Here is a 10465-nt window from a genome sequence, read left to right as displayed (position 1 = left end):
ATTTGCAAACCTCTTAAGGAATAATTTTAATGAATTTTTGAAATTCAGGAAATGATCCATTTGCCCTGATGCACTTTGACAGTGAGCTGACTTTCTTCAAAAAAACAAAAAAGTATCTCGGAATGACTTGAAATTCACCATCATAATAGTCGGCATCTCCCTGAACAAGGATCCGTTGAAAATATTTGCAAACCTCTTAAGGAATTTTTTTTTTTTTTTTTTTGAAATTCAGGAAATGATCCTTATATGTAATGTCCTTTCGTAAACAGTGATTATAAATAATAGGGCGAATAGCAGAGTGAACAATCAGGTTACTTCTATTCATTCAAAACACTTTGAAGAACAATAACACGGTGTGAAGTGGCTTTTGTTGTTGTTCAGCATCTATATAGTCATGATTACGTGTTTTTTTTTTTTTTTAAAGGGGCCGTCACAAGGGTATTAATAATGTATTTTTCGAATGTGAAGTGGGAGCATCATGGCCTGAATATCAGCACACACACACACGGCCACACATGGTTCCTGCTATGTTTTTCCTTCCCTGCAGGCACGAGCAGTTAAAATGTTAAGCACTGCCAAAAACTTGCTCATCTGGGTTACGCTTGCTCACTGGAACAAACAATTGTTCTCACTCCCGCTCTCTCTAATGAACTCACACATCTTATATATGTATATATATATATATATAGACCTGTATTGTGTAACTGTGTTTGACACTGTACTTTCAATACAGTGTTTTTCCTCTTAAAATACACATCATACATGATGAGAAGGGACATTTTTTTTATGCAAACCGCTCATCTTAAATGTGATGACATTCTAATTGTGGGGGAACCCAAATTCATCAACCAAAGACTGATAGTAGAAAGTCAAATATGTACTTGTGTATTTCAATGTTCTGCTTCAAATCTTCAAAGAGTTCCTATAGCTCCAGTTACGACACTCTTAGAAATAAGGGTTCCAAAAGGGTCCTTCTACAAGGGCTGATGTTCTACCTGGAACCATTTGCTTCTGAAAAACCCTTTCCCAAAGAAAGGGTTCTTCAAGGGTTCTTGGTAACACTAATGATTCCAGTAAGAACCATTTTGATCCAGAGAACCCTTTAAAACCCCTTTCCTGAATAAAGGGTTTTAATAAGGTTCTTGGTGGAACCCTCCAAAAGGGTTCCAGGTGGAACCTTTATAAAAAAGGTTCTAACTGGAGCCAGTTCCATGAGATACGTGTCACTAATACCTTTAATAATGCTTCTACTCTGTTTCAGTGTCCATGTGAGCCAAGGCCAGCCAGCATGAAGGGAGAAACAGGTAAACACATCTCATTATTTACACGTCTGTCTCTCTTACATTGTATATTATATACTGCATATGTAATATATATCCATCATATTTCGTATAATATATGACTGTAAGACTCTCAGGGTACCGCCAGCTCAGTCAAATTCTGTCAATCATTGGCATTTGACGACAGGAAGTTGGTCTAGCAAGCCACAATTTCTATATGCTACCATTCATTTCTTTAATTTAAGTAACATTTGTCCTATTTTACAAAAGATCACCTCACAGATCTTCACAGTGTCATAAGTATTAGCAGTTCATAATATTTGGAAGCTCATTGAGTCTTACCTCGTCGGTGTTTGGTATCAGTGGATTCAGTAGCTTTTCCAGGGCTGAAGATTCTTCTCAGCTGAAGCATGGACTTACTGACGTCCAGGTGCACTGGAGACTGGGTCCCTCTTTCCCTCAGGTGAGGTTTCGATGGACGCAGTTCCTTGTCTCCTATACCTCAGACCTGTTTCCCCCTTTAGTCCGATTCCAGCCGCTGAGACACTTTGTGGTTGACTTGTCGCAGCAGCAAGAGTTTGACTCGTTTGGGATACAGAGCACCTTCGTGACATATCAATTCTGAAAGACAGGGTGTGTCTTTGTCGGTGAGTTTGCTGTAAGTCCCGACTTAATAATGACTTGGGGCAGCATTCACACACACACACACACACACAGTGAGTTCCTTATGTCAACAAACTCGGTGAGTCTCAACAGACTGGATCTGTTGAGCCTCAGGAGATGCTGTGAGAACACCTATAGTTTATTGGCTGTGTAATTTTGTTTATGAGGATTTTATTCAAATTTGTGAAGTCAAAATGTAAAAAAAAAAAACATTGGTGAAGTCCATCTGCTATCAAGTCAAAGTGTTACCATTCAGTGTGAGAGGTGAAGACTGATTCTAACCCACATTTTGGAGATTAACCCTTATAGGACTAAGATTATTATACAGTTATTGGTTGAGGATCTAAACCATGAAGCGTTGTAGTCCATGAATGATCAGTAAAATACCCAAAAACAGTGGTTAGGGTTGTTATCAACAGTGGGAAACTTTTTAGAAAACGACATGGTGCCAATACACAAGTTAGACAGGGAACGAGAAAGTGAGTAAATATTTGCTTGAGCTAAACAGTGATGTTTCTGCGGTTGAGGCGGAATATTCCAAAGAGCTGCTGCCCGTGAATACGCCCACATAAACCATCTTTCAAGGCCTGAGTGACAATGGTGGAATTACAGCTGCAGAATGCGGAAGGTGCTCTCAAACGGTGGATTTCAGCTTGGATTTGACCCTAAAATATGGTGGGGGCTCCTCATACGTATCTTCATCGATCGGTGTCTTTCATGCTTTCGAAGTTACCTATAGCATACCCAATGAATGTGTCGTTTGTTTGTAACAGACTTGGTCCGTGTCACAGTAAACACAAATACAGACACCTGCACCGTGAAGTCATATTTCACTGACATTCAGTACTCGTGTTGTTGCCTCTGATCTGTGCAGGATCTACGGCGATCTGCCCGGAAATGCTGCAGAAAAAGGTAAGTAAGAGGTTTTTCATGCACGAGTTATTGAAAGTGATAATAGTATTAGAAAAAGAAAGCAGTAAAAAAAATAGGTGGGGGATTCTGGCGTGGAAATAGAACAGAATAGAACAAATCACAACTGCCGACGTGGAAAGAAGAAAACTAATAATATAAGAGTTAGTGCAATTCTTAAAAAGATTTTCTTCTTCTTCAAATCTCAGTCCCGGGATGTGTGAACTATATAAAGCCGCTGTACAAACATGACGTCCAAGGTTTCAAGTTTTCAGTGATAATTTAATCATACAAACATTCATCAGACATCCATAAGGAAAACAGGCTTTCATTTGTTCATCTGTTTGCACTTCCTCACTTGCATAAAATGTGCTGTTTCAATAGTCTAATGCCAACTGATTCATTCTGCAATCTGGCCTGAAGAGACTTTAAAGACGCTACGCTAAAAAAACTAAATGTACTCAGCACTTGATGGATCGACAGCGACAGTTGGGAGGAACGCGTAGTATTTTTTACGTTTAGCACAGGGAAAACAACATTTTGTGAGACCCAAAGATTCTTGCATGAGCTGATGTCGTCGTCAGTGTCAAAGCTCTGTAACCCTGGGGCTTTTTTGTGTGTGTGTGTGTTCGCACCTCAGTGTAAAAGGGTGTTCACCTGTGACAAGGTGGTCAAACTCACTGGCTCTGGATGACAGATAAAAATCACAGAGATGGTAAACCCTTCAGGGCTTAACTGTATTGTGTGGCACACGGGGACCAGAGAGTGGAGGTCACAATGACTCCAGATCTGTTAAAAATGTAATTTTACTGGTATTAAAGTTTGCATTAGAAATAAAACACAATATAATTGCATGCATAAATACGGAAGTCCAGTGTAAGCATGTGAATAGAATCTTTGGGTAAATCAATACATTTTCAAAAAAACTTTAACCTTTACTACATTCATTAAATAAATTCAACTTTAATATGAGAAATGTCGATTTTCAATTGTAAATTCAGAGCATTTATTATGTGAAGTTTCGTCTTACATACTTTCCATTTGGCTAAAATTCAGTATTTTAGTCCTGTTATTCTTTTTTTTTTTTTTACTTAATCCAAGCACACAAAACTAGACTACATCCGATTTTAAGACAATGATGGGGGAAAATCTATAATACTGCATTATTGCTTGTAATGAATACTCTGCTAATAGGGTTCCATTTCATAAATATGTATTTTCAAGTGTCAGCAGAGACTGATGTAGACCAAATATACCAAGTTCAAGTTGGTTCTTAAATGTAGCTTACTGGACGACAGGAGCCATATTGTAAAATAAAATGCTTCTTATATCTTCATGTTTTCTTAGGAGTAATAGCTGACTCCCTCCACTGGAGGGTTACGATATTGCATCTATGTTACAGTTAAGCGACAGCGTTGTTTTTTTACTTTTCATTATGAACAAGCTCTGTTGGAAAAACACAAATACAAACTGACTTTTACGAGCCACAGATACATTTCTGGAGGATGAGACAGCTTCCCCTCTCAAAAAAACCCAAAAAACAAACAAGTGTAATCTAAACAATTCCAATGAAAAGTAAATGATGATATTCGATGGTTTGTTTTGGAGATATAATTAGATTTAGTTCAAGGAAACCTATTCAGAAACCTAATCAATACATTAAGAATCAGAGAGAATCAGTTGGCAAAACAAAATGGCTTTTCCTCCAAATTCTTTCAGGTGCACAATGCGCGCACACACACACAACACACACGCACACACATACTAAGTTCCACAAAATATACCCAACTGTCATCATTGTTTCATATTCACTCTGACAACTGAAAAAAAAAAAATTTAGAAAATAAATTGTCACTCAAAAGACCCATAGCACTCATTTTAACTTAGCATTCACGCGTGCATACAGTGGGAGTGGGATGTAAGTCAAGCTGCACGTTGGGAGCGTTGACCTCTGGTTTCTCAGAGAGCTGCTGGAATTTGCATAAAGTCTTTTTTGGATCTCCGTGCTTTCCCCACAGCTACTGCCTCGTCAGGGTGTGACGGACTCCAGAGGTCCGGTTTGGTGCTGCTGTACTGTGACAAGTCCCATGACCTAAGAGTGCCCAAAAGGATAGGACTCCTGTATACCCTGTAAGAAAGGGAAATTATTATTTATATATGCGAGGATGACATTTTCTTTCAGGAAGAAAGATAATGGACAATTATTTTACACTGATGTTCAGGCAAAACAATCCATTCAAGACGTTGTCTTTGTCTATAGCTTATTTTTATTTTCTGGCCATTTATAGTTGCTGCAAGGGTTTCTACCACACCCGGACTTACCCCACACCTAAGGTGAGCCTGCAGAACCTTTGATAGAACAACTATATTTCCATATTTTACCATATTCCAACCGTTTTCTTTCAACATTTGTTTTAGTATCCCACTCCTGTATCAGAGTTAATGCCTTAATTGCTGCTATCTCTCTTTACTAGTCTAGCTGTCATGCTTCTGCCTTCCCTCCATAAGTCATGCTGTAACTAATTTGACAATTGTTTGAATGCAATGGCCATTTGTTTACACCAAAAAGTAACACACTGCAGATTTAACCACTTTGGAAATAGTTTATATTGCTGACTAGCGCTAAAAATGTAACATACACTGGTTCACTATTTTGTTCTAGGAAGTAAAATATCTACAGCACGTGGGAAATTGTGTGCAAACATTCGTGGTTAGGTTCTGAATTTACCCCCAACCCTGATTCAGGGTTAGAGGCTCCCACCACCATGACTGTGTCTTACCTGGTTATAAGAGACTAGTGAGAGATTGCTTTGTAGACTGTTTGCTACTATATCCACAGAGTTGTGTGACAGTCCATTCTGATCTTGCTGTAGCTGGTTTGGGCTTCCCTGCCAATGTTCCTCTGCGACCCTATGACCACTGTCGTCGTGGAGGCCGTTGTTGTTGCTGTTGGGGCACTTGCTTTTCTCTGGTGAGGCAAACGGGTTGTAGTCTCCTTCCAGGCTGCGGTGAGGCTGGGTGTTGAACTCGCCTTGGAAAGAAGAAAGCTGCTGTGTGACGCCAAGGAGGCCTCCGACCTCCACACTCAGGATCACCCAGATTACGTCTGTCGAGAGAAGCAAAGTGTTGAAATTTAAAAATCCTATCCTAAACTACAACAATTAACTCTCTCAGTCTCTACAGGTTGCTGTCCTCACCTCCATAGTAAAGTCCTGTAGCTGTGCACATTCTCCACTGACCCTGATACATGCCAGGAGAAACGGGGCTCTGCATCTGTACACTGACATCAGCCATTTCCTGGGGGTCTAAAGACCTCACCATCACCATGTTTACATGACCAAACTGATCACCTCCGACATACTTCAGAGAAATCCCAGGAGGCCACGACTCTGGACCTGGAAGACATAGACCACCATGCTGAACAAGGTACGACACGGAAGTGCAAACATTTTCAGTTTACAATATCTAAGATGAGTTCTATTAATCCAGCAGACATACCTGTGTTCTGTACCCTCCAGGTCTTTGTGAAAGATGTATCAGGTGGAACGGACTCACCCTCACCGATTGTCACATCCTTCACAAATGACATGCACGGTGCACTAATGTTGGGACTCTCAAAGTCATAGTAGGCTCCTATGGCTGCCTGTAAATTCCTGGGACAACAGAGGGCAGGTGATTAGTTCAAAACTGAGTATAGCTGTAGATTTATGTAGGCATTTTCCTGCATGTGTTAGTCTTAAAAAAAACATTTTGTTAGTAACACATGGAAAATATGAAGGTTTGCAACTGTGGATTATAATTGTATTTAACCTGTAGGCTTTTAGTCAGTGAATCAATAAACAGTTTGGTCTAAAAGCCAAATAGATTCTATTTATGGTCATATAAGATAAGACAACGAATATTCACTACTGGCATAATCATTTTGAATGTGGATATCGCATAAACTCACATCTGTCTGTACAGGGCATGCATTTGTATATTTATATTAGTAGTAAGACTTGTGCAAAGGTGTTATATAATTAATGGCAGCATTTTGTGGCATCCATGCTTTATCTGCTGCTGAAACAACAGAGCTGCGAAACTGTTTTTCTACTTTTGTAAGAGAGACAAGACAATCGATTCAATTGAAATCAATTCATCTTAATGGCTGAAGAGATCGAGGCTTAACTCAACGTGATGTGCAGCTCATCCGTAGCCAGCAGTTTTTATTTTTAGAAATCCCGTTGCAGAGGAGCTATTACACGACATCACGTGATTCTACTACAGAGTCACTGCACTGCTGCTGCTCACACAACACTGGAGTCCTGCATTGGCACGGATAACATAGGAGGGTTATATGAGGAAAGATTGCAGAATACGACCACTGCACTGATGCCAGATTATTGAGCTATGTAAATTTTAAAAAATTGATACATAAAAAGGGACCCTAAAACAACCCCAAAAAGATCATTTTGCACGTTGCAATGCGCACACTGTCACATTATTGTGTCTATATTGCATGTTGATACCCTTTGAGATGCTGTGTCATTTCTCTATTCACGACTAATAACGTATAGTATCATTAAGTGTGTGCAACATACTCAGTGGATGAAAGCTTGCACGTCAATACTTCGGACAAAGTCAGACAAAGGTTAAGACATCCCGTGATGCAGAATATGTTGTGAAGCAGGAGGTTAATACCGACGGTCTTTGGTATTACGTAACAAACAAACCGTCGTGATCGTCAGTGTATTTGTGGTCAAGGACGGACAGACGTAACGTAATAACATTAAATCTGTCAACATCCGTAGTGACCGGTGTCATTCATTAACGACATAGTATCAGTAGTTTTCGAGAATGTGAGCAAATACACAAACTTTTCATTATCAGCTCGGTGACGTAACTACTTGATAACTAGCTTGGTATACAAGTGGTGACCAGCTAGCTAGCAGTCTGAACAACCATTAAAAAAAACATTCACACAACACGTAACACATTAAAATGCAACGGTTATTTCGATAACGAACGGTGTGTTAAATGACAAAAACAAGCAAATATGTTAAAAACAACCATTGAGCTACCTGCCTATATTTATTCGTCACTGGAAGTCATAAGTCGGAGACACTGACTCAGCTCGTTACGTACTACGTATTTAGCTGTCACTATCCCCGTGTTTACACACCTAACGTAAATCATAGTGTCACGACGCGGGATAACATTTATCGTCATTTTTCTTCTCTTTTAAAAACACCGTGTCCTTGTACAAAAATAACCACCGGGTGAAAAGCTAGCGAGTAAAACCGCCTCTATCATCGAATATGAACCACGCAACAAGGCCACACGAATCCCCGAGCTCACCAGTTGGTCATGTCCAGAAAGAAGGCGCATCCGGCGGGGTTTAGCTGAAATCCAAGGAGCCTCTGGAACTCCGATATTAGGATGTCTTTATCTGTTGTGCCCATGCAGCTGAATTTCTGCATGAGCTCCTGGTCCAGGTCCAGGTCCAGGTCCATGCCCTCCATCGCGGATTCGCCCGGACAAACACGGGGGCTTCGCTTCTAATTTAGTCCGAGGCCTTGGCTTGTCATAACAAACTCAACAACAACAGGGCCGAGTGCGCATGTCACATGATTCCGTCTGCTGCCTCTACCTGTGAACCACAGAAGACACGACACTAACCTCCACACTGCAACTATTTCTGGGTGATGTGTGATTAGCCAATTCTTACACCGCATATATTTTTTTGCTAAATTTACTGTTTAAAATAGTAGAAAACATTACTGTGAAATATTACAATGCAACACAAATGCTTTCTGTTGGTTGAATGAAAAAAAAAATAATAATAAAAAAAAAAGACCAGTGCTTTAACTTTTAATGTCAACAAAACATCCAACTTGCTTACATACACTTTCACATTGGACTATATTTGACCCAGTTCTAACAGCGCATTTCTTTTTCTTTTCTATTTTCTTTATTATCTGTTTATCAGGTATTCTGTTTACAAGACCAGATTAACCTGTTTATGGCCCTAACCTCAAACCTCCCATCATTCACCGTGCACAAGGGACACATGTCTCTAACCCAGGGGTCTCAAAGGCCACATGCAGCCCCACACTTAATATCATGTTATAATGAAAACATGGCCCACAACCTCATCGTCTTTTAAACACAGTGTGTAGCTGAGGCACAGCTGCCAGCGAGGTGATAGAATATAATATGTTTCCTAGCAATGTTTTTTACAACAGTAATAATAAGACATTTGGTCATTATTATCCCATTATTAAATGTATCACAAACAACATTCACTTACATATATAAATACACTTGTTAGGGCCCGAGCCACGAATGGCAGTGGCTGAAGCGGCTCCTGGTATGAATTTTAATTAGTTGTCCACACTATTATTAATGTAATTTAAAATAAATGTCTGTTTTTGATATGAGTACATTAATTTTGCATCATAAATAGTATTATTAAGTATAAGTGTGATATCATGATGCAATATTGTAAACAGTTTTTTTTTTTTTCACTTTTTGCTCTCCAGGTCGACCCCCTCTTTAACACAATAGATGCGCATTGGCCCCCAGGTCATCTGAGTTTGAGACCCCTGCTCTAACCCTAACCAACTCAGTCAACTAACTCAATATTCAATTAGCAATTTTAGCTTTGGGGTGCTAGTTTGTTTCTGGGAGCCAGAGGAAACAATGAAACATAACACCATCAGATAACTATGAAAAATGATCAAAGATATGTAACGTGTTGCCTTCTGTGACAATCTGCTGTGAAAATGACATGTCTTAAAATTAAAATACAATTAGCCTTTTGCACAGCAGACATTTGACACAAGTCACCATTGGAAAATCACGTGTAAATAATAATAATAATAATAATAATAATAATAATGGCTGAGTTCCCTTTCGCTCCCTCAGTTCCAGGATGCATGCCACTGTTGTGACTTAGTGACACTAACTGAACATGTACCGTGTCACTAAAGACTTCATGACTAAATAAACTTTACAACACACAATGTTTACTTTGCAGCAGACTCAGCAGTGCACATGGATTGAGTGACATTTTATATTCACTGCACTCAAGTTTTGTCTTGATTCTTACCCCCCGTGTTCCCCAGAGCATCCAGCAGGTGGCAGCAAAGTGCTTTCTTGAATAAACACAGACCGGTAGTCTTCATCGGGGGGACCAAAACATGGTCCTAATGAGGCAGCAATTCATTTCTAATGAACCGGTTAAGTTCGGGGCTAAGGTTTGAATTGGAGATAGGCTATTGTCAGGGCTGAGCATTAACTAGTTATGGTTAATGTTCGGCTTTGGTTATTATGGTTATGCTGTCCAAATGAATGGAGGTCAATACAGAGTATAGCTGCGTGAATCTGTATGTGTTTGTGTGTGTGTGTGTGTGTGTGTGTGTGTGTGTGTCAGAGCGGGGGGTTCATTTCGGTTTGCTGTCCGGTGTTTAGCGAGGTAGCGGCTAGCCTAGCAGGCTGTGCCAGCGGCGGCTAACGAGATGTACACAACCGGTCTTATGTGCAGTGCAGAGGTACCTGGTACTAGCTAAGTACGTGTTTTATTTAAGGGGGAGAACCGTGTTTACGGCTCGAAAGGAACCGCGAGAAGAAAA

At 39.9% G+C, this 10465-nt stretch overlaps 1 protein-coding gene across 1 annotated transcript; it reads right to left on the bottom strand.

The window, feature by feature from the left end:
- Positions 1-3129: 3129 nt before the first annotated feature.
- On the bottom strand, positions 3130-8460 carry LOC310932296 (protein ILRUN-like). Its single transcript, XM_083895590.1, has 5 exons — positions 8190-8460; positions 6351-6505; positions 6050-6247; positions 5633-5958; positions 3130-4980 (listed from the first exon to the last, which is right to left on the bottom strand). The coding sequence occupies exons 1-5, from the start codon at positions 8351-8353 to the stop codon at positions 4945-4947; spliced, it is 879 nt and encodes a 292-aa protein (XP_083751716.1). The 5' UTR covers positions 8354-8460; the 3' UTR covers positions 3130-4944.
- Positions 8461-10465: the final 2005 nt, after the last annotated feature.

Source organism: Microchirus variegatus, assembly GCF_963457635.1.
Source record: "Microchirus variegatus genome assembly, chromosome: 9".
NCBI lineage: Eukaryota > Metazoa > Chordata > Actinopteri > Pleuronectiformes > Soleidae > Microchirus > Microchirus variegatus.
The sequence above is the reverse complement of the archived record's forward strand: the minus strand, read 5'-3'. Positions and strand labels throughout refer to the sequence as shown.